Source organism: Malurus melanocephalus, unplaced genomic scaffold, assembly GCF_030028575.1.
Source record: "Malurus melanocephalus ecotype Western Australia unplaced genomic scaffold, MMel_1.1 scaffold_630, whole genome shotgun sequence".
NCBI classification, from domain to species: Eukaryota; Metazoa; Chordata; class Aves; order Passeriformes; family Maluridae; genus Malurus; species Malurus melanocephalus.
The window spans coordinates 70,560-95,625 of record NW_026623862.1 but is presented as its reverse complement, the minus strand read 5'-3'; the positions used below and the strand labels follow the sequence as shown (position 1 = coordinate 95,625).

General features: G+C 46.1%; 1 protein-coding gene across 1 annotated transcript; it reads right to left on the bottom strand.

The window, feature by feature from the left end:
* Positions 1 to 559: 559 nt before the first annotated feature.
* Positions 560 to 10,356, bottom strand: LGALSL (galectin like). Its single transcript, XM_057383413.1, has 6 exons — positions 10,096 to 10,356; positions 9,875 to 9,946; positions 9,618 to 9,706; positions 8,960 to 9,137; positions 3,720 to 6,294; positions 560 to 2,221 (listed from the first exon to the last, which is right to left on the bottom strand). Exons 1-5 carry the CDS (start codon positions 10,126 to 10,128, stop codon positions 6,151 to 6,153), a joined length of 516 nt encoding a protein of 171 aa, XP_057239396.1. The 5' UTR covers positions 10,129 to 10,356; the 3' UTR covers positions 560 to 2,221; positions 3,720 to 6,150.
* Between the last annotated feature and the right edge of the window lie 14,710 nt (positions 10,357 to 25,066).

Genomic DNA, 25,066 nt, shown 5'->3' with positions numbered 1-25,066 from the left:
YTGCACTTAGTCAGGCCAATGTGAACTTCAGTTAAGGTGATGTCAACAAGTGAAATGCTGGATCTCAAAATAAGGTACCTCTGGAGCAGATCTGGTGGTTTTACTCCTCATGTAACACTCGTCTATGAATCCAGTCCCACCAGAGTGAGCTGACACACACGTGTGAGTGGCACTGCTGTCTTATTTTGAGCAGAAGTGTTCAATGACCTATGTTTCTTACCTAGCTCTGAGGTCTGAGCCGTGCCTGTTAACTCCTGAGGCTTAAACTGCCCAGTGATGTCAGCAGGAGTCCTGCAAGGGTCAGCAAGCTGTTCTTTCCTCTGATGAAGTTACCGAACTGTTCTGAATGGTGCATTTGAACTGCAAAGCAGTTTTACACAAGCTACTGCTAAAGCTGCACATCTCACTCTGAAGTATCACACTACAGTTTTATGAGTGAAAGAAAAAACAGTTGTTTTGTTTGAAAAAGAGTTAGGAGATTAAAAAGCCAGAAATYAAAGAAGTCAAGAGGGTATGCAATGAGCATAAATAGTTCAGATAAAAAGACAAACCAACCTAGTGAACATTTCCTGTTTTATTGTTATTAAAAGTTCATTATGAAATCAGCACAACACATAAAAATAGATCTGTGGTGAATGATACATATTACTGTTATTGCCCGGCCATTTCGTGCACACTCTCACTTTTTAAAATCAGAAGGTAATGAATACAAGACATTGCACCAGYGAACTGTGAAACCAGTGTTCTGCAGCAGAGAGAGGCTGTGCTTCCTGTTGACTCCATCCAATGTATAATGCAGTCAGAAATAGTCTTCTATTCACACTTAAAAATAAACGCAGTTTTAGAGTATGCCCCAGCTGAAAATAACTGGAGAGAAAGAGCTAGAAATAACTCTTTTCTTAGGGACCTTATTTCCATGAAAGTCAAAGGGATTTTTGACATGGATTTTAAAAGCAGAAGGACATAGTTATTTGTTGACAGACAGATGGAGAGGCCTAGCAACAGGAGCTAGGGAGGACCTGTGGCAGGGTAGGAGTTTATTATTTTGATCTTGCACATGCTGAATCTCCTTGTTGTAGTAATTGTCTGTGTTCATAACAGCCCTGATTGCTGGGAGGAGCTGGGAGGGTGTATCAAAGCCAGATAGGGCGTCTGCAGCTCATTTTTTTTTCTCCCCGTTTGGGTTGGCCTTGGTTCTAAGCCCGCACACCATTCATTGCAAAGTGACTTTCACCTGTGTGCTTTCTGATCCACATGAGRAAATCAGAACAATACCACAATTACAAAAACCCTCCACCAGTCAGTCACTTGCTGTTCCTAAGCTGCTGTAAGCTTTYCTTCCTAACTTCTGTGCTTATCACAGCAGGCATTTGGGGCTGCCCTCAGCCTCTGACTTTTGTTCCTTTCACTGTCATAACATCTCCAGGRGTGCTGGAAGGTTGCTAGCTGGCTCAGCAGAATTGTGGTTCTGCAGTTTTCTGCATGGAAATGTCTCTGTACCCAGCCTCAGTGCAGAAAACACTGATGGAGCTTTCTGTGGGGGAACACTTCTTGTGTATAGGAGGCAAAATGAGCCCCACATCAGATAATACTGCTTGAATGTGTGTGGGGAAAAAATACCTTAGTGGCATGGCTACTCCTATATTTTCCTGTTATTTATTTGAGAGCCTGTTTTACATCAGGCGAGTAGGAACACGAACCAATTCAGGCTATCCAAGCTTGCAAACAATGCTGGTTCATTGCCACAGGTCCTGGTGGGGGGTTGCAGAAGGTGGCAGCTAAAAATGTGGAAAAAGCCCATCTCTGGGAAGCCACCCTGCATTTCCACAGCCTGTGCTGTTGTCTGGCTCTGAAATACCCACAAATGCCTTCTGAACTCCTGCTCTGTTAGGACTACAACACATCATGTTCTTACTACCAAGGTGAAGAGTGATGTGTGGCTACTCTTGTGTCTGCTCTTGTTTCCTCCACAATRAATACCTTCAAATCTGAAGATAAAAATCTCAGTGTTGCTCCYTTGCATGAAAATCTCTTGGCTTCAGTCTCAGCCTCGCAGCAGGAGAGTGACAAGGGTGGAAAGCTGGCACAGCAGAACGGTGATTCAGGCTCTCCCTTTGGTTTTCAGGCTGTTTACTCAAAACAGCCCTTGAGAAAGATGCGAGGCCTCAAGCACACGTCACATTCAACCGGTTCAGCAATATTACACCTATTTCTGCTCAAACTAGCCAAGGAGGGGAGGGAGAACATAATATGTTAGTGCAAGTTCTCATGGACAACATATGAATATTTAGTACAAAATGTTCTTTCGAGGTGGGGCAAACATTTCTAATTGTGACACAAAAAGAAGGTATTTTGTAACAGTTTTAACAACTTGCCTGTGAAAAAGCGTTTGTGTGAAATATGTTTAGACAGACTACCTCACATGACACTGAAATATTTCAAGGCTCTTTCTGAGTAGGCAATAACCTAGTTTTGTTTTTTTAAAATCAAATCAGCTTTATCACAGCCAATCCCAAACATAACTAAATAATTTGGTCGTGATTTTTTTTTTTTTTTTTTTTTTTTTTCTTTTTTTTTTTTTTTTTTTTTTTTTTGGTTAGTTCCACTTTTTTGCTTTTTTCTCTTTGGAAAAATTAAAGCTATGCTAAATTGAGTGATTTCACTGCATATGGATTTTACCCATTCAAGACTTTTTTAATTGCAGAACTGACTTCCTCATTCAGAGGAAACCAYGGAAATATTCAGCTAATAAATTTTAGCATAAAGTTTCGAAAATTGGCTCATACTCTCCTGAAGTCCTGAAGAATTGCAGCTTCCAAGAAGTTCACAGACTACTTGTCCCTACTGAAAAACATTTTGTAAACCTGGCCCAATTTGAAGACAGTTTTTATTTCATGCCTATAAGGGCTAATATCCAAAACAAAAATCTGAATAACCCCTAAATTGTGCAGAGCAAAAAATTCAAGTATTAATTTTGCAGCATAGTCTCCCCTTTAAAACATTTGGATTGGGCCCAAGGTCCAACTGAGTAGAAACAATTAAGGCCTGTTTTCTCTGACTTGCACTGCACATGCAAGTGTTCTGCAGTTGCTTCATAACATGATCAGCCAGWGTAAGTCAAGCACGAGTGGAACAGCCCTTGGTTATAGACAAAAAAAGTCCATTTTTTTTTGCACCTGGTAGTGCCAAGAGCTAAAGAAAAATAAAAAAGCTTCCAATCAGGTGGCAAACAGACAGATGCGGGAGCCTTAACTGTGACTTTTTGCCCTTTCTTGCACTCTCAGCCAAGCCATAACTCATCAGAAGAGGGTTCACAGCCTTTCTTGCCTCAAAGCCTGGCTCAGAAACCACAACAGAGCTGGATCAGGTGGTGGGTGCCATGGTTGGTGGAGTTATGCAAAGGCAAAACCRGAATCAGGGTCAGAAGAGCATTTTCCCCAGACAGCAAACTCCTGGAGCAGGAACAAATGGGAGTGCCCAGAACTCCCTGTGGGTGGGAATAGGAGCAAGGCAGGATCACCAGGCCCTGGCTCTCACCAGAGATGCCCCTGGCACTGCACTGAGCTCACCTGAGCAWCCCCCATGTGGGGGCTGTGAAAATCCAAGGCAGCCAAAATGCTTTTTGTGGGATACAGTAAAGGCTTGAAGGGGGAATCTCTACTGCTGTCAGGGAGATTCCCTTTGGGTTTGTGCTACTATAGGGTCATGGTGCTACTTACACTTCCCCCAGAGCCCAGCAGGCTCTGGCCCTGCATCAGCAAACCCGGCTTTGGATGTCCAGCTGGAAAAAGCACTAGGCACAGAGGGTGCTAAATTTTTCTCCAAACACAATTCATCTTCTGCCTGCATCAGCTTTGGAACCACAGAGAACTTCCAAGCTGGAGAAAAATCCAAAATACCTCATGTAGAAGCACCTTTCCCTTGGATTTTTATTATCATAATTTTTAAGAATATATTCTGTACCGAAACACTGTCAGCATTCTTTATACAATGGAAAAATGACACAGTCATTATGTATCATGTAAAAGAGTAAAAACAGAGCAAGACAGGAACATTTCAATTCAATCTGGAGTACAAATAGAACCTGATGTACAGCTTAAAAGCCACACACCAGATAAAAAGATMATCTGGAAAACAACAGGTTCTCTTTTATTTTGGAAGTGGGAAGAAAAGTCAGGAACATCAGATGTTAAGGCTGAAAATTCAATTTTTAACTCGTATTTTATAGGTGGTAGTCTGATTCTTAATTCATCTGCAGCAGCAGCAACAACCCCCCTGCTTCACAAGGAGATTTGCACTTGCATGAAGTAAGAATCAGCCTTCTATGCTCAGAGGACTCTGATTGACCTCAACAGGCTTTGGACTAGAGCCACAGTTGGAATTTCAGCTTGCAGTCTAAGGCTTCTTAACTGCAGGCCAAATTAGCACAAAATGAGGCTTTGCATTGGCATTCTACCCTTAACTTTGGATATTCCAGTTCTGGTTGCTTTAAACCACACTTTTATTGCAGGTTTAACATAGGTCCGTTTGTGAGATTCTTCTCTTTTTTTTTCCTTCCTTAAATACTGTGCTACAAAGGAAGCTTTTATAGTTTGTTTTAGTTCCTATATTATGTGTTTTCAAAATTGCCTAAATGTATGTTTATATCATGATTATAACTACTCAGAAAGACCCACTAAAGTCCACTGTGAGCAGCCAAGGAAAAAAAGTGTATTTAGTCCTAAGGAAGTCAAGAAAAGTGGCTGTGTTCATTTATAGTGTAGCGCAATGACTGTGTTTATACAGCTATACCTACTATTTAAAAAGCTACTTGAAAAGTTATTATTCATGTGCAGTAGCTGATTTTCAAGCATTAATAACTTGGCTGTCTAGACAAGTTTTAATTGTCAYATCAAAGGCCAAATATGTTCTCAAACAATTATAAAGAATCTCCCATCTCCCTTGGAAAGAGGCTGGTTCTCCTTCTGAACTAAGAGATCACCAAATTTAACTTTTTCTCAGGTTATAAAAGCACAGTAAAACCCACAAATTTACTGTTTAAGTATTTAAAATGGATCAACTTCAACTCAAACCTATCCTGTGCAGCAAAGTTAGTAAGCCCTGAAAAACAGATTCTAGTGAATATGCAGAGTTMCCCCCACCAACTACCATGCCCACATTTTCCCAGGGCCTAGAGGGCACCATTAAAATGTAACTAAATGTGCGATAGGAAACATGGTTTTTCAAGAACGATATGTAAAGTTTACCCAAAGAACCTAAGACGTTTGTACATTCAGAATGTTTACACTTTGCTGTTCTTAACCGTCAGTAAGATTGTTCATTTTTTACTAATAATACATACAATGAGTATAAATAAATAAACTACAGATAAGTTTTAAAAATTGTATTAACAATACGTTGTGCAAAAACTCATAACGATCTACATTCTATGCAAATACCCTGACTAAAATACACAGGCTGTGTCCACACACCCTCAGTCAGTTTTTGCACAGTCCTTGGGCCAAACCAGCAGCTGAGGGCAATCAGCAAAATTCCATTACGAGCTGTGGAGGTAATGGTGATTTACACCAGCAGAAGGGCAGGCCCCAAAGGTGTGTGCAAAAATGCCATAGAAATCAGTGGGAATTGTGCTTGACTAAGGACTAGACAGTTTGATTGTACCCCATTAAAGTGAGTGGGAGCTTTGCCATTGATTTCCATGGAACCAGGCTCAGGCCCCAGGTAAGGACGTCAGCACATGGCCCTATGTTGTGCTACACTACTCCACTTCAGTGCAGAAACAATATTTGCAAAAGAAAACTTGGTTTTGTTGTCACTACTGTTCAGTAACCGGTTTTAGCGCTGCATTTCARAGATTGCCTTTCTGTGAGATTTGAAAGAAGACTGCGAGTCTTTCTGAATCCATTCCAATTTGATTATCCAGCACAGGTGGGCTATTTTGATCCAAGAAAAACGGCTCAAAGTCTATTAACCAACAGTGCTCTTCATTAGGATAAAAAACAGCCCGGTTCATCGGCACAGGAGTGAAGAACTGCATGCGGAAAAGGAACAGGGCAGCCTTCCTACCATAGCTGTGTCCAGAGCTGGCTGTCACTGCTCCCAACGGACGATGGCACCTGAGCTGGTTTGGAATCTGCAGTCCTAACAAGCTCAGCCAAGTTTTGTAAGCTGAAGATCTCCATTTATCTTTATTGTGTCAATTGCTGACAGTGTTTCAATACGGTGGTAAAAATCAAAGAGCTGATGTCCATCCACAAATATTCTAAAGCGGGGATGCTCGCAAAGTATCTCAACCTGTAAAAGATAAAACGTTGAAGCATATTGTTCACAGTGTAACTGGACAGTTTTTTTACAGCACATAAAGAGCACTTTATATAGTGTTGRTGCAGTTGCACATTGTGGTTCTTACAGGCCATGCAGGAGGCAAGGTTGATGCCAGTTTGCCTCTGTGACACCAGTTACACCGTGATGGATCTGCTCTTTCTKCAYAGGGACATTAATCCAATCTCACGTTGTTGCAGCAGTAAGCATGCTGGAACCCAGTCCAGCTACTGGGAGGTTTTGTGTCTTGGAATAATGCCAGAAACAGACTCAAACTGCTAATCACAGGAGGAGRAAATTTTATCTCCAACCCAAACCTTGCATTCCTTGCTACAAAGTTGTTGGTTTTGGTGTTTTTGTTTGGTTAATTTTTTGCTGCATAATGGGCAGTTCCCTCTGCAATGTTTTCCACACTACTTTTAATTTWCTGGAAGGGAGTGAACACAGCAGTRGGATATAGGTTTATCCTCCCCTCCYACACATAYAGAGCTGCTGCAGAACTAAAAACCCTTACTCCTGTGGCTGCAGACAGTCCCTGTCAGACTAGACTCCATCCTGGGGCTGCAGTGAAGGAAAAGCAGTGTAGGATTGCTAGAATTCAGCTWGACAGTTCAGAGGAGGCACAAACAGGATCAGGGAGGAACACAGCTCATCCCTCCTCCTGAGAGAGCTGCAGAAACACTCTGGAAAAGCAAGAAAGCCTAGAGCTCAACAAGCTTGGACACGCTGGGAGATTCCTGATGTTAGGGATGGCTTGAAAGGGTGCCCTGTTCAAGGTTTGCTGGAGCTGCCCCGGCCAGAAGCTGGGACATGAGAGCACAGGACGTGCACTTCTACAGGCCTTTGGAGACTTCCAGTTCTAGACAGATGAAGGAGAAAATCTTCAGCAAAGCCACATGTAAACCCTGGATCATTTCCAGAGGCTGGTAGTCTGGAGTGAAGTACCAGATACTTGACTCTKCTGCTATTAAAGTGTATAAAAATGGGAATGGGGCCCATGACAAAGTGACTGAGCCAAAACCCAATGGACTTAGAGCATGTCACACCAGGAGAAGTGGCAGTGGGCAGTCCAGGAGAGCTGGAACTCCTGGAGACCTGGTAGTGCGCCAGGTACCAGGGAAGCAGCCGTGCTGCCAYGGAGCTCCTGTGTCACTGCAGCAGTGCCTGCCTGAGGCCTTGTTATGTAAAAGATATGGTTAACACTGCTCACGGTCCGCTTTTCACATCACCCGCGGCCACGCCACACTGCTAATTGGACTGGATCACAAGTAATTGGCAAGAACACTAATAGTCTAATTTATTCGCTGAGAAGGAGACCATCAAAAGTATAAAGTCAATTGGGACCCTCAATTCCATTTGGGAAAAAAGGAGGAAAAAAAGGCAAAAGAACAACTCCCTTTCTACAGTCTCTCACGCTAAATATTGTGAGACTGCTGTCCTGTAACGTCAACAGTCATTAGTGGGACACGCACAAAACTCGCTCGGGGTAATTTGTCTGGCTCRTCTGAGGGCCCAGTCACCACCCAGTGCAGGAGGCAGTGGAACCCTCTCAGCTGGAGCAGGACCCAGTCTCCAAGCCTTTTCAAGTGCATTTCCCACACCACCAAAGGGTGTTGCCAGTTCTGATGGGAGGGTGAGTTTGTAGGAGCAAGTAGAGYGCAACCAATTTGCAGCAAAACCAGCCACAAACACCCTCTTAACAGCAAGCATCTGGGGAGATGGTGAGCTTTTGGGGTTGGGGGAGATTATCTTGGGGGCAAGAAGGATTAAGAGAGTTTGGCAGCTGGTCATAACACTGGCATTTAGCAGAGGGGCCAGTGAGGTTTTGTAAGAGGGACAGGGAGGAGGAGGGGTTTTCTGGGTCAGCTGCATGGAAAAGGCAGGCAGCCTTTTCTCCTCAGTGTAGTGGGAGAGAAGCAGTCCTCTGCAGCCGCATACTTTGTTAGTCCTGATTTGCAAAGACATCTTCACATAACCATAAACACTACAGATGGGAATCTGCTTCTAGGTCAACCCAGTCCATCCACAGCACCACAGCACTTCCATGTACACCATTTTCAGGTGACTAGAGATTTAAATTTGATGGAAGGTTTAATCCCAGGGTTCAGAAAAGAATACCACTATTGCTTAGCTGTTTAATCTCCTAACACGAAGACCTACGGTCAACCTTAACGTAACTTCCCCRGAGACAAAGGATGAACATGATCCTTATTAGCTGCACTAAATTGCAAACAGTACGCCCATTAAAAAACCCATCAAAATATACAGCAGTCCCACACAATATTAAMATTCTCCAGTAATAACTTGTAATGAACTAATAACATAGAGGTACTTCTTAATTTATGGTTATAAAACTAAGCTCAGGAAGTTGCGCTTCATCACACRGTATTACAGCCTCTGACTCGTCATRGTGCCCAGGTGAGGTGTTCATGGCCCCATCTGGACTGCCTGCAGCTGCACGTAGCAGTGGGATCTCCACGCAACTCGATGGATACAAACAAACCAGCAACTGRTGTCTCAAGCAGGGCAGTGTGGGCTACAGTGTGATTTCATGAAAGGCACGTCAGGTTCTGCTGCAACTCATATCAAATGGCACTTTATCAGACACGGTGTAAGCCACTGCCATCCTGGTACTCACCCTAAAAGGCTGGTCCGGTATAAATGGAAAGTAAGGAATAGATGACTGCTCTTCCCCCCATTCTCCGGCTACACAAGAGTTTCTGACAAACTGTCTCTCTGTAAACACAGCTTTCAGTTCTATGGCTACATCCGCAGGAGGATCTTCTGACTCCCCACAAGTCAGACTGATGCCAAAGCTGCAACACAAACAGAACAGCTCTCATTCAGCCAGAAAAAAAAAACAAGTAAGCCCCAAATGCTGCCAGCCTTATTTTTCAGCTTATTAAAGCCATATAGTGGCATCGGGTGGAAGACAGGTCAGCTCACTCAGAGAAAGCTCTGAAAGCTCACCAGGGACAAGAACATGGTTATGGCATATATAAGTGTGTGTGTGTGTGTGCATAACATTGTGCATATATGTGCATATACATGCTGAGATATATGTTTGATATGCTCCTTYACTCCCAAGTGAACACGGAATCCCTTGAAGAAATGCCCCCTCTATGGGTCAAAGGAGAAACCAGCATGCTATATTTAAGATGATAAAAATAATCCTTTCCAGAAAGGAGAGATCCGTGCGGATGTGTGTGTGTGTGTACGTGCGGGTGGCCGCCCGCCTTCGCCCCCTCCCCGGGCCCGGTGCCCCCGGCGCGGGCAGCCCTGCCCAGGTGTGTTACCTCTCGGGGTTGAGGTCCACTATGCCCATAACTAAGATCTTCTTTCCCGGCCTCATTCCTCCTTTGATGTGCCCACAGAAGGGGACGATCTGGAAAGGACAGGGGGAAGGTGGCGAGGGTCAGCTCGGCATCAGCAGCGGCTGCCCTTGTGCAGCCGCAGCTGAGCGAGGGCGGGGGAGAGTAAAGGGATTGACAAAATAAAATACACCCCCATCCCCACCCCAAAAAAAAAAATAAAATAAACAAAGGTGATTTACCAGGCGAGGGAAGTACACATCAGCTTGCACCGGAGAGCCCAGGGAGTTGTTTAAATGCCCGTCCTCTATTTTCTGCAGGTGAAAAGGAGAGCGCTGAGGCAGGGCCAGGCGGAGCCCCCCAGCCCGCCCCGCTCCGCAGGTGCCGTGCCCGGCCCCCGGTCCCCAGCCCCGTGCCGCTGCCCAAAGCCCGTGCCCGTCCCGGTGCCCAAAGCCGCACTCACCAGCGCGTCCCGCTCGGCCACGGTCCCCGCCATCTTGTGGAAGCGGCGGCGGCGGCGGCGCTGGGGACAGGGCGGAGGGCGGGGGAGAGGGAGGGAGGGATGGAGGGAGGGAGGGGGGTCTGTGGCAGCCTCGGCGGCGGAGGGGCAGCGGCGGAGCCCGAGTGGAGCCGGTGCAGAAGTAGGAAGGCGAGGAGGAGGAGGAGGAGGAGGAAGAGGAGGATGGGAGGTGGCCGGCTGGCACTGCCTCGCCCGGCGGGGAGCCCAGCCCTTGGCCCGAGGGGGAGCCGGGCTGGGCTGGGCAGGGCGGGGCGGGGGCTGCTGCCGCTTCCTCCGCTCCGCAGCCCCGCGGCGGGGCCGGCGCTCGGCGAGTGGGGAGCCCCCGGTTCCGCTGGGCTGGGGGGACAGCGGCAGGCCCGGGCTGGCGGGCCCGAGCCCCTCACCTGGCCCCTGCAGGTGATGGGTGCCTGGGCAGGGGCCACAGGAGCTCCGCGCCCCTCATGACAGAGACCACCTTTATGGCTGAGCTTCAACACCCCGGCCRAGAGCAGGTGCCGAGCCGGGCGTCCTGGGTGACTCCCGTTCTTCGGAGGTGGGCACACGGCTCGGCCCCTCCGAAAYGAACTTCCACCCCAGTCCGCTCCGTGCCCTGTTGCGGGGACCCTCAGGGAGCTGGGACCCCGCGCGGGGTCGGTGCAGAGCTCCCGCCCGAGGGTGAGGGGAGACTCCCGGCCGAGTGCGGCCGCAGCTCCCCGGGGCCCGSCGTGCCTGCAGCCTCCGGCGAGGCGCGGTAATTGCATAAGCCGGCCCATGCCGGTGAGCTGCCATTGACATGCAGTGGCCGTAGTTATGCAATGCGGCCGTGKCTGCGGGTGTCCCGCTCTGCCGGAGCACGGCGACCTCCGCCCGAGGCGACCGGCCCTGCTCGTGCCTCGCCCGTACCGCAGCACGAGTGACTCGTCACGCCAAACATGTCACGGTCCTGTCCATGACTTCGGCGTCTCGGGCGGSGGGGATTTGAGGAAGGCTTTCTTGTTGCTTCCTCACCGCTGAGATCTGGGGGCATGAGATCCCTTTAGAGCGGTGACACAGCAACTGGACCGGGCCTGTACTCTGCAGGACTTCACACGCGTCCCTTGGCTTTCTGTGCCTCTTGCCTGCACATTGGGCTGGGTTGGTGAATGCCCCTGTCCTTCCTCCTCTGAGGTGCTGTGAGGATTAATTACATTGAGTAAAGCAGGGTGGGAGAAGCAAAGTCACTGCAATATTTAGGGTTTCAGTATGACGGTGTCCATTGGGAAACACTTGCAATCTGTAGGTAATGCCATTTGAGAAATCAGGAGGTACTGAGGGTAAATACRGATTGTGCAAGTGTTTAGACGCTTGGCTACTTTTTCAGTAGTGCCCACTAATTTGGGGATGTTTTAATCTCTGGATGCCCAGCTGGAGATGGCTCATAGAGGCTCGTATTTAGAAGCCATGTCGTGAAGTCATGGCTTCTTCAGGTGTACTGACACAGCCACATCCCTGTGGCTCATGTCWTGGCATGGGAAAACCGCTGGACTGTTTTCTTCTTGCCAAAACCTTGTATGTCTGTCATCACCACATGGAAAAACATCTTCCTGGAGACTGAATTTGTAAATAGTGCAGTAACGTGAACCCATCACACGTGAGAAACAGCTGACTTTGCAGTGGTCAGGTAAGTCCGTTCACAAGTTCACCACAAAGTGGAACTGGAATTAGCTTGATGGATTTCAGCTCCTGTGTGCTGCTCACCTCACCACAATGCTGATGCCAACTGCATTGTTTTCTTTTTCTGTTGGCCTAAGAGAGAACAGAAATTGTCCTAAGCTTTTTGATTTTTTTTTTTTAATTTGGTTGTATGGTATTACGCATTGTCTAAAGAGCTTTTTTTCAGAACCCTTTGTCTTCTCTTCTGTACAGAGAGCCACTTTGTTGGATAAGATTAAATTCATTGGACATAAAATCAGGCCAGCCAGTTGTTTGTGCCAAAGCATGATGTTTTATGAAGGGAGAGGTCATCATTATGTGTTTGTTTTGTAGCTGGTTTTAAATGAACTGTTTCATTTCAAAATAATTAAATGACAAGACTYGTCCATTTGGCTAGCTGCTTTGCCTTGTGCTCGTCTTTTTGGCGTGTTTTCCCAAAACTAGCACAAATGCAGTGTTTGTTTCGTTGGCCGTGGATTGACTGGAACAACCTGCACTAGGAAATTGTGATGGAAAAGGACATTCATGAGTTTTTACAGCTCTGTGCCTTTCTGTTTCTGTGCCATGTTATCCTCTTRCCCTATAACAGTCCAGGAGGACACTGAAAATCCTGTGTATACCGCAAACAAGGTGAGGCAGCCAGAGAAGAGCTCTGCTCTGTGTGCTGCTCTCCTGCCTGTGTGATGGTCACTCCTGTAGTTTTTCAGAGGGAGGTGTTCTCCAGCAGAAGGTCACCTGCATTGCCAGGCAGTCTGTGAAGCACAGTTCAATTTCTGAGCAGAACCATGCCTCTCATCCATGGAGGGGCTTTCTTGAGACCCAGCTTCCCAGGAGGTTCCCCTCTGCAAAGTGCTGCAGGGTGAGTGCTGCACCTAAGCTGCTGTGCTTGTTCTTCTGAAAAAGGAGGGGTCTGAGCCMAATATGTTCCCTCGCCCATGTAGTCCTTGTTAAATCATCTGCACAAAATAGCTCCTGTTCAGTATTTTTAACAGCTTTCTTGGCAGAGGAGCTCTTGAGTTATCATCATGCTTGAGGGCCTGAGCTTGCAGACCTTGTGGTAGTGGCTGGATCAATATGATAAATRTTTGTGCATCACTGAAACCATGCTGAGGTGCAAGTTACTGTACTTGTCTGGTTGACCAAATGCAAAAAGYTCTGTGGATAGGTATTGCCTTCCATTTCTGGGTTTGTACAGCTTTTTGCTCAGTGGGAGGCTGGGACTCTTGAAATGCATAGAATCACACAAAGATTAAAAAGATGTGGCATGGCGTGAACACTATTTGGGAACAGTTAATGACATGCCCAGCCCAGCCACCAAAGCCATTGCTGAGAACTGGCAAACCCAGAACTTCATCTTAATCCCAGCACCTTGTATCTTGCAGCCACTCCCTTTGATGATTTAAAAAGGTGTATCTAATTCTTAGCTGGCCTTCACCRGCAAGGAATGCAGCAAGATTGCAAATTTGGTGTGGTATAATTACCCTGCCTTTCTTGCCCCATTACCACTGACATTACTCTCTTCATGCCTSGGTTTATAGGCTGACTTGTAGAACCTCTCTGGTTTGTTTTGCTTTTTTAATGACAATGTTGAGAGGATGGGAGTTGTTTGCTGGTTTCGTGGAAGCTTCCTTTGGTTTCTGGGTGGCAAGGCACCCAAGTCCTGTTTTTTGTAAGACTCGGAAAAAGCTGAGTAATACAATAAAGGAGAACGTCTGGGAATAAGTTTGATTTAGTGGTTGTAGCCAAGTGTTTAATAGTCAGAGGAATTGCTCCTTTTCAGAATTACACCTGAATGGCAGTGCTGATAAACAATTATCTGGGTGGTGTGGCAGGGTTTTTTACCTTTATAGCTTTGTCACTGCACCGAGGCTGAACCATAGGGTGCTGTGTGCTGGTGGAGATGTTCCTGAGCCTTCCCTCCCACACTCACCCGTGGGAAAGACAAGTGACACTTATTGGTAGGGACAGCGTGGAGAGAGTGTTTATCAGCCTGTGTGCTTTCACAGGCTTGTGCTGTCACATCCTCATGGATGGAGGAGGGCACCCAGGGCCAAGAGCAGCACCCCTCTCTTGACATTTATTTCATGTGGCTTCAGTGCTTCACTGCTTCTTGTTGCCCCCTTGATTATTATGGTCAAGGGTTTTGCCCTTAAGGGTTCAAGCTCTGGCTGTGAGAGAACCCAGTGCAGGAGTTGGTTTTCTGGGGCTCCCAGTAACAGATTGTGTAAATTGGTGTTTAAGGGGAWGGYCCTGGTGGGYGAGTYGCTTGGTKGCMCAYRGAACTGCTGCACATCTGGTGCAGARCATGTGTGTATCAGAAATATCTGTCCTGAAGATTGTTTACTGAGGTTTGTCACAGGATCCAAGGGCATGTACATAAATGTGTGTCAGATACAGTGGAAGCCACGTTCAGCTCACTGCTTGCCTCTCCTCTCAGCAGACAAGGCACCAACCTGCGCCCACAGCTCCATCTGGCCCTGGACCAATGGGTGCTGGGTGGGAGGAAGGAGCTGCCTGGGGAGAAGAAGCGTAGGAAGGTCACCATGAGGACATGACATCCCTCATCTGTCTCTGGCCCACTGGCTGCTGCAGTGCCCATTTCAGGTGAGTCATGGTTCCTCCATCCAAGAGGCAGGCAGGAGAGGTTCCCAACTGTGCCCACACCACACAGAGGGCAGAGGGAGCCAGAGCTTGGGCAGSTCCTCTCTCCTGCCYCTGTGAGAGCAAAGACCAATCCCTGCTCTCCTGGAGTGCAGGAGGGCCTGAGGCTGTTTCTGCTCTCTTTCTGCAGCTCCCAGGTGCTGAAGGAGCTGTGGATGAACAYGCTGCTKKGGTAAGCTGGGGGATGCTCCAGGMACAGCTGGGTAGGGGAACACAGYTCCTCAGCTGGGGAGAGGGGTCCCTGTGGCTGTGGGCAGCTCTTGGGCAGAGCTGCCTGACAAGAGAGAAGAGGTGGCTTGGAGCTCAGCTCACTCACTGTCCATTCCTGCTGCACAGGACACCAAAAGGAGTCAAGAGAGCCCGGGTGACCCACCTGGAGTTGAGCTGTCTCCTTGTCATTGAGTGCCYCTCTGCTCTGGGCTCAGTCCTGAGTGCTGGAGCACCAGTTGAGCAGTAGAGGCATCACTGCTTCTCTTCTCCTACTCCTGTATTTCCCAGTGGAATCCATTCAGTGCTGGGAGCCTGGAGAGGCTGRTGGAGGCCAGCAGAGATGACACTGGAACCCTTGAGCTGCCTCTGGCTGTGCTGTGGTGCAGGGATGTGCAGCCAGTGGAGTGAGCCTGTGTAGGAGGGAGGGAAGGGAAGTCCCACAGTGCCAGTCAGGGAGATGGAGAGGGTTGGGGAGTCACCAGGAGCACTGGTATGTCCTTGCTGGCAGTACCGGGAGAAAACCTGTTCTGCAGGACAGAAGGGACAGAGATTTCTGGCTCTGCCATGCTCAAGCTGCTGGTGCCAGGTGACAGCTCACCAGTGGCCCTTTCTGCTGAGGGTCTGCTCTCCCAAAGGGATCAAAATCCTGCTKTCTGCCTTTCTGGTTTTCTTGGAGCTCTGTTACTCTGCTGCTGCAAGTGCTGATTCCTGCTCCCCATCAGCTGAAATGCTGTGACTCCTGGGCTTCCCCCAGTTGATGTCCACAATAAAATGGTCTTTCCTCTCTCCTGGCTGTGTTGCCACAGCATATTCTGGAGTGGGGAGCTGTTGTTTGGGGATGAATCCTGAGGGAAGATTGAGTTTGGGCTCATTTATTGTCCCAGCATCCTCAGCAGGCAGCAGGTCTGAGTTGAGGTGCTTTAGGGGACAAATCAAAGCAGAGTATCCCACCCAGGTGTGGAGGCTGTAAGAGACCTGTAGAGGTGATCTGRTCCCAGTAGGATTCCCTAGAGCAGGGAGTCCTGGTGAGTTTAGGMGATCTCCTAGAGCAGGGCCACTTCATCAGAGTGAGGACAAGACACAGGCAGGGCATGGAGCCAGGAAGGGCTGTTATGGATTAGAGAACCTGAGTGTTCAAAACTGAATGAATTAAGTGGTGAATGAGTGAAATGACATGTTAGACTCCTGTGTACAAAGGGGATTGAGCCTTTGTTTGCCAGGGTTTTCTGTTTGCTTACCTAATGAGCTCATAAAATACAGTTGAGTGTTTGGAGTGCCTTGTACTGTAAATATGAGGTATTCAAACATACCATGGCACTGCTCAAGTCAGAAGAGGCTTCCTGTAGCTTTTCACTGTCTGCAGGACAGGGTGGGGGCTGTTCACTGTTTTGAGAAGCTCTACCTGTAATTTTARAAACCTGCCTTAATATTCCTGGTTTTTAAGTGCTTTGTGCAAATGAAATGTGGAACATGAGGATCTCATCTTTACGTTTTAATTGCTGGTCCCAGCAGTCCAAGTTATATGAAGARCAAATTCTGCACTTAATCATATGTGGGCAGTGCAGTTCCTACATGGATTTCCTGGACACCATTGGTTTGTCCAAAGTGGTTTGCTGGTTTTGGTGCATTAGGAGCAGAGCCAGCATGACTGAGTCTCAAACATCTGCAGGTACAGTATGAGACTCACAACTACTCTTAAACATCCAACAGTGCCTTCAGAAGRCCCCATTCAGTCAGCACATCTGCCCAGGCTGAGCACAGGGCCATTCCTGTGAGGAAAAGGAGAGATGGGAACTGTGCTGAGTGGCTGATCCAGCCAGGTTTCCCTGCCTGTGCACATGGSTTTCAGGTGCTGTATCCCCACCCTGCACTTGTTGCAGTCTGAACTCTTCTTTCCCGTTGGGTCATATGAGGTACCCTCCATGAACAGCACTTTGCTCTTACAGGCATCCTGCTGTGCATTGCAGCAGTTCAGAGCTAAATTATTTATCTAGGAGGAATGTTTTGTACACGGCTTAGAAAATGGAAGAGCAGAGGAATATTGCAACAGCAAACTGCAGGGTGGACAATTGCATTCTGCCTTACARTTTCTAAGCATTGCACTTTGCCACTTCTGTTTCAAAATTGCTTTCTTTCCTATAATTGTCTTCAAAAGAGAAAACTGATCCAGAATGTTTCAGGTTTTATTTAATATATATTTCAGGGTGGTTCATTGATTTCCATTTTTAATAATTGAGGTGAATAAATAAAAGAAAAAAGCCCCACAGTGATATATTACCTAGTATTTAAAATAGAGAGAATGCTCATATGAGCCGCAGCACACTTCATCTGTGGACATCAAAGTGTCTTGTAGAGGTCGTAATCCTCATTTCAAAGATGAAGAAACAGAGGTGATGAGAGAGAAAGTGGCTTAGCAGGTCAGTGACAAAGCAGGGCAGAAGTCCCCTGAGCCTGTACTGCAGGCAGAGGTGAGGGAGCAGAGGAGAACAAACCTGTCCTCCCTTAATCAGGACAGATGGGTCCCAAGTGCAGTGAATGCACACTGCAGGGAGAACCAAATATTGCCACAAGCCCTAGAGCCAGCAAAGCCTGGTTTCTTCCAATTTTGTGTCTAGTCCAGTCGTTCAGAGCTGTCTGCTGTTGGCCTTTGATGTCACAATAATGGGGTACCACTTGCCTTTCTCTCACCAAGGGCACTGCTAGAGTCTGGCTCCTCAGCTTTGTTGTGTTTTCCCAAAACTTTTGAGTACTTGAGCATTTTTGAGCCTTCCTGGCCTCTGTGATTACTGTGAGGCAGTGGAGTTACAAAGAACACATCCTTGCATGTGCACCCAGGCACGTTTGTCTTGGCACTGCAGTTGGGGTTTGCCTTATCCTATGGAACTACACAGTCTGTCAACACTTTATTTACCTTTGATCTGTGGTTTTGAACATTTTCTATTCTGTAGCAGAGTTCTGAAAGTGGATAAAGGGTGGCACAGCAAGGATGTTCACAATGTTGATTCAGTAATCACTAAWGGGAGAATGCTTCCCAAGGGGAGAGACAAAATTGGACTTCCAGCTCTGTAACTTTAACTTCTTTGAGCCCTGAGAGGCTCACAACAYGGGGAGGCTCATTCCTGTTATTCATTTGATGAATAACTTGAGTGAGAAGGCTTCTTCATGCCTGCAGCCATGCTCCCTTGGGTCATGGTCCTCTCACATCTTGTTATTCAGACAGTGAGAAGTTCAATGGGAGTTCTGATGGGAAGATCTAAAGGAGCAGTTTTCAAGCTTTCTTGATCTGTAAACTCTTAAAATATTCAGGGGGGCTGTTCACCTACCTTGATGGTAAGTTGAAACCTGCTGATAAGAGATTGGTTTTCTTAACTTTAGCAGACCCTTTAAAGGCAGGTCATGGGTGCCACCATTCTGCTAGCAAAAAACCAAAGACTTGCTCTAAAGAACGCCCCTGGTATTTTAGGAGTGCTTCTAATGGCTCAGGAGAGAGCATCTTGCTCTCTGAGGACTAGAAGACAGCTACTGGATAAGTGGCATGAGTTCCATGGCCATAAAGGTTATTAAAGGTCTTGGAGTGTTTTTCGTAAAGGAATTTGCCTCTGAAACATGAACACAATTTGGGACTCACATTGTAGGAAACAGCAAAATCAAGGGTAATTTGCAAGTGAAAGTAAGTTTATTAAACAGAATTTTTTTCTCTCTCCAGAAGCTGTTGAGTGACACTTCCAATGGGTGCTGCAGTGGGTGGGACCCCTGGGTGCCTGGTTACTCCTGGCAGGATGGTTTATCTGGAGGGAAAGGCCCTCACCCATTAGTTTCTAGTCCACTGGTTGGCTGCTGAATGTTTTACATCCCCAGGTGCTTCAGTAATCTTCTTACCTTAATACCAAGACTTTTTGCTGATTACCAAGATGTTCCTTGGACTAGTGAGGCTTTACAGATTGTGGCTCAAAAAGAATTTTTTGGACAACATACACGAAAGGTGGTGGTGGAAGGATATCTGAAGATCCCTCTTCTTCACACCTTACCAGAAGAATATTCTTTTTACTGCTCTAGGTGGTCTCAGTTGTCCATCTTTTCTGTGTCATGCCCAGTGGCCTGATGTCAAGACAAGCCAAGAAATCTTTCCTTCCCTCCTGCTTTGACAGGATGTGCTGTCTTGGTCTCAGACTGAAGGTGACATTTCCATGTCTGCCTTACCTTTGATGAGTGTCACAGTCCCCTTGGTTGATGCACCAAATCTTGGCACGACAGCATGAGAGATAAAGCCAGGAACAATYCTCTTTTTTTCCTGTGTACCAATGGGATTCAAAATCCACCTTGAGGAGGCAGGGAATGTATTTTCTTAGTGTTTCCTATTGGCCATTTTAGRTGCTAATTGCAATTACCCAGCAATKATGGTACCTCATATTGGARGTGTAGGTGAGTASMTGGGGYTTGGRTRTTTCCCWGCTGGATCCAGGCACASGGAAGGGAGGTGTAKGAGTTTCTGTCACCACACCTAAACCCTCTGTCAGTCTGGGCCAGAGCGCCCAGGGTGATTAATTGTTAATGATGGAGAAGCTGTATTGTTTGTCCACTGAATAAATAAAGCATATTTTCCAGCTGTTTCCTCCTCTAAGTCTCTCCCATCTCCTTCCAACTTCCCTACATCACTCCCTTTACCTAATCWCCCCATCTTTTCTGTGACTTTCTTCTGCTGTTTCAGCTCTGGTAGACAATTCCCAGGRTGACAGAGGACTTTCCAAGGTCAACCTGAATGTCCCAAATGTCCCTGTACAACCMCCTTCCCAAAATCATCTGGGTAAAAAAGTGATGGTTTTGCCTTTTTGCAATGATCACATTTATTTATTAGTTAAATATCGAGGTCAGCAGCCACTCCTATCCCTAAAGAAGTGCCATGTTTTTCAGACAAGCAGAGCTGGAGGGCAAGGGCATTTAATGATCAATCCATCTGCAGAAGAATTGACCTTTCCATGTGTCCTTCAAGGCCAAGGTTGCCTTATTTACCCAGAACTCATGACCTATATAGCAAGTTAGTGCCCTATTATCAGGATCAGGGTGGCTGATCCTAAGGGGTCCATATTTCCTGCCACCTGCTTCAGGAACTGCCATGATTTTGGCATCCTTATGGAAAACAATTCAGTCAGTCCTTTGGGTCTTTCAAAAGATAGGAATGCAGCATGATGGGACACACCAAAACCCATTCTGAAAGTAGTGCACCAGTAAAATGGACAGAGCCTGGGGACACTCTGAATCAATATGTAATAACAGTGGTGCTGTATGAAGCTTCCATTCCATCAGAGCAGCTCTATGACATTGATTTGTGACAATGTTTTGCTTTCCTGTCTGTAAATCCACYGCCTAACCTGGTAGACTTCTACAGCATGAAAGTGTCAGTGTCATATTGGTTCTAGTTTTTTCCACGTGTTCTGATAGGGATATGTATCTAGTCCTCTTTGTTGAAGGTACATCTCCTTTAGAAATGTGTTTTTTGGTTTTGTTTTTTTCCTCTAGAGGAGCTTTACTTGGGAAAAAAAGTTAATTTTAATGACAGTTTTATGATGCTCAAATAACATTAGAGTCTCATCGTAACAAAGGTACATGTGTTTTTTCTAGCATAGAAATGTATGTGTGTGCAGGATTCTGGGAATCAGTAGAAATGATGTTAGCAAGAACATGGATTTTGTTTATATGTTGGGAAAGCCAGTGATGTAACTGAATATAACTCCACACAAAAATAAGCTGGGTACTATTTTTCACTCACAGACTACCCAATTGAAAAATGTTCTCACCATCACCATACCAACAAGGGCAACTGTGAGGAGTCAAGTGAGTTGGAGTCAGACTCATCTCACCACCTCCAGCTGTCCAACTTCAACACCTTCATCTTGACACTGGAGACTCTGTGTATTAAGGAATTTAGAATGGAATGAACCATCATGGTTTGCATGGAAACGCGAGGTCTGTAATTATCTATTTCTATCCACAGGGTTTTAAAGGAGCCCAGAATTGCCATTTACAATGTAAACATCCAGTATCAGCTAGATAAATCCTGTGTTTGACCTCTGAGATACTCAGTAGGTCTCCAGACTCCCAGTCTTGCCTCCCACTCACCTGGGCACAGTGCCCAGTGTATATATACAGGACCAGTCCCTGCTCAGCCTGTCTTAATTAATAACAGCTTTATTATCTGATAGATACCAACAGAATAGAACCTGTGACACAGAAGGCTCCTGCCCTGAGGATGTTTCTCTGTAGACAGATGGCAAGCAGAAAATATGCCAGAAATGCTCTGCCTCGGAAGGTTCCCTTTCAGACATCACTGGTTGGTGTGGGCATCAGTTACAGAAGAGGTTTTCAAGGCTAAGGCAGCGTGGAAAACCTGCAAGGGAAAAGCACAAAACCAAACAAGGGGAAAAGACSCAACCAATTAGTATTCACCAGTGAGGGTTTTATTTCAGGACATCACTCTCCCTCTTTGCTTAGTGCTGTGCATATACACAACGTAGGAGAGCAGCTCTGCCCAGGGAGCTGTAGCATCCACACAGGCAGGAGAAGGGGTGGGAGACAGCACATACTCAGCTTCATTTTATAGACTCGAAACAGATTTCAGCAGCTGACATCACGACTGGTGTGAGGTTGGTGGGGAYGTCAGTGGCAGAGGCAGTAATTAAATGCCCCTGGCATTCTGGCTCGAGGCACAGTCATGTCCTGCTTCATCTGAAGTGGAGTTGGTCTGACACAGCAGAAGCCTTTACGTAACCAAGCCAGATTTTCAKTTTTGGAGCAACAGATTCAGAAGARCTACAGAAACTACAGAAGGGGTTTGTCACTATTTATGAGCGGGGGGGTGAGCGCACTTCTGTCGCCTCCTGTCTCGCACCTCGTGTGGTGACAAGTATGTCAGGGAGCGAGGGCTGGTCTTCCAGTTATCTACACCAGGCTTCCATTTGCATTCCCATTTCCTCTGTGCTTTCTGTTGGGATAGCAGAGGTTTGCACTGGCATGTGAGACATTTTCTTATTGCTCCTCTACAACCGCAGTCGCATTTCAGAAGCGTTTTGGCACMTTGCCCTGCTTGGCAGCCCACGATCGCAGTAGCAGCTTCTCAGGCTGAAATGTTTTTGTTGCAATGCATTAGCCCATCTCTATTATTGCACAAGCTTTTCCTTTCCCCCTCATCTGCTCTGGCTGTATCAGGAGGTGTGAACCTTTTTCAGGAAATCCTTAATCTTTTTCAACATTTGGAGAGAACCTGCATAAACACTTGTGAAGGAAGAAAGCTTAATTGGAAAGGCTTAATATGTTTCTTGGCTTGTTATGCTGGCTGACACCATCTCTTGCAGACACAGGATTACAACAGCAGTAGTGCAGCAATACTCTTACAATGGCCTGGTGCATGTAAACGTGAGTGTTTGAAGGGGCAGGAATCATACTGACATGCCTTCTAACYCCTGATGTGGTCATTGCCCATCCCWTGAGCGTGCTTTCCTTGTARAMRCACTCACCCAGAGATTTCCTGAAAAATAGAGGCTTAAAGCTGATAGACATTTTCTAACAACACTTAAAACTGTGGGATAATTAAAGTCAAATGCTTTAATTCATCGGTTCCCTTTTCAAGTAAAACCATTCAGCCAGAATAAGAACAATAGATGACTCCTCATGAGTTCATCAGCTGTAAATCCAGGGTGTAAGGTAAAAYAAACACATCGTAAAACTTCTGTCCTGTTTTTTTTCCTACCTGTTCTTTAGACTGTTCATCTCTTTTGGAAAGCTTCTCAGTTCGAGACTTTAAAATCATGGGCTACACATGAGGAGCAAGTATGAGATGGACACGTAGGATTGAAGTCTTGGTTTGAAGCAGGGGTGGGAAAGGCAAAATTTTGGCATCCTTGGTGAGGAATGAAGTGAGAGTGGTAGACTGGGGGGGCATGCATGGTTTGGGGATCACTGCCCARGTTCAAAGCACTTATRCAGACATTTSCCTGTAATWTWTTTAAACCCAGACCMGAAGATCTCAAATAGCTGCACAAAYCTAAAACTCTAAACTTGTCACCCAAACATGTGCTTCTGTGCTTTGCTGAGTCAAAGCCTGCACWGTGAGCTGAGTTGTGGTAAGAGCATTGCTGGGAGGCTCTCAATAACTGGGACCAGCAGGGCAGAGCTGGAGTCTTTTRTAGGAACTCAGCTACCACTGTCTGAAAAAGCCACAGTCTCCAATTAACATCTTTAATCTTATTATCTCAAGCCTTTTATCTTCACATTTTCTTGTCTATTTGTTTGTTTTCTTTAAATTTGTTTACATATACCGGACTGAAAGCTYTTCTGGAAATGCTGGTATGGCTTTTAACTGCAAGAATGATTCACTGAGAATAATTAATTCAAAGATCTTGGCATCTCTTTTCCTTGTAAAAAAGGTGGTGGATATTCTGTGATTTTCTTGAAAGATTTTTCCCCCTGAATGTGCATGTTTACACTCACACCCACATAGACTCACACACATTTGCAAATGCAGACACTTCCCTCTCCTTTTGGAGCTTTTAAGTTCTGGAACAGCACATCTGACCTATACAATTAACCCTTTCTGCTATGTATCTCCTTTATTTATGTCTAAAAGCCAGACAGAGCTTTTGAGGCTGGTGGGGCTCATCCTGTTGGTTTTTGTCCACACCTTAAACCTCCTGAGCTTCCTGCACTGAGCAGGCACATGTGAACAGCAAGAAAGATCTGTGCTGTATGTTAACTCCTCCATCTGGGAGGCTGTTGATTGGCCTGGGTCAAATCAGGCATTTTTTTCTAAGGAATTAAACAGCACAGATCTGCTCCCAGTGCCCAGGATTGTTCCCCAGTGTTGTTGAATTTAACTATTGCTGTTGATGTGAAGGTTATGGTTTGCTCTCATTTTACTATCTATTAGCAGCAAAAGGAGTGAGTTCTACCTCAGACTTTGTAAGCCCTCAGGAGTGTTCTTAGGCAAAAAATTAAGCCTGGACCTTTCAAGTCTGGAAAACAAGCTCATACAGAGCATAAGGAGTAGGGTTTCCCTATTGGCACCATAAATTAAGTCTCTCATAAAACTTGGASTGGCTCCTCACTGTAAAAATCAGCAATACTAGAGCTACTTGCTTAATAGAGCTCATAATTTCATTTGAAATTTAGGCATCTGAAGAAAAAAACAAGGTGCTAAACACCTTTGAGGAGTAAGACCTTTTTATTTCCCTTGTTCTGAAAAAAGATCACTTGTGCAATGCCACAATTTCTGTAGCTTAGTACTTTCCACTGTTATTTCAGAAGTTAAAAGCTGTGAGGGTGCTTTTTAATCACCATCACAGCATGAATAAAAATCCTAGTTGCTTTGCAGTGATGGTCAAATCATTGCAATACTGACAGCTCCCTCRGGACCTGTGCAAGGTAACAAGGAGGCTGGAGGTGAGCTGGGTTCAACCAAATAAATATGAGGAGCCCACAGCAGAATACAGAGTCACTCTGTAATTATGCTCCTGTTTTTTTTCTGCCTGGTCTATGAAGCAGAGTCACTGGAACAGGAGAACTTTTAAAAATTCAGGGAGGACCAAGGTTATTATAACTAACTATAACAACTCTTGGCTCTTTGAGGGCATTTATTCAAATGTCTCCAAGCCCTTGCTCTTCACAAAGAGAGATAAATGTAATTATCACAGTTCTAAAGTGGGGAAGGATGATGCTTAATTAACTGCTCATGGATATACAGCAAATGAGTAGCAGAGATGGGAACAGAAACCAGTTTTCCTGACTTCCACTGGCACCTGAATCCAGGTAGACACCACAGTGGGATAAGCAGGGCAAAAGTAGCAGTGAGGCAAAGCCGAGACCACAGACAATCCCATATCCAGCTGAAGTATCTCTGGGATATTCTATAGTCTGGCATTCAGTGAACACAGCCTGGCATGAGGAACCTGTATGTTGTACGTGTGAGAGACCAGTTTGTTTGGCATAGATTTGTCCTCCCAATAATCCTAAAGTTTACTTGTGGGAAAGACATCGCCTGCCTGTCTGCTCTCTGCTTCCCCACCACTGCAGCTGAGCTAACCTGGCTTTATCTAAGTCAGGAAAGTCAGCAGTTTAGGATGAAGCCACAGTGATATCCACCCTACACCATCYGCTGAAGGCTCTTGCTTTCCAACCTCTGTCACTTTTCCCAATGGCAGGAATGTTCATGCAGGCTCAGACAGGACCTGTGGCCACTGAGCCATGCCCTGGGAGACTCCTTGTTCCAGCACACTGAGCCACACACCTGGGAAAAGAGCTTTATTAGGAGGTGCAGAGATGAGATAAGCCAGGCYCTGATTCCTCAAAGGCAGCATTTAGCCAGTTTTCCCAAAAGGCTGAT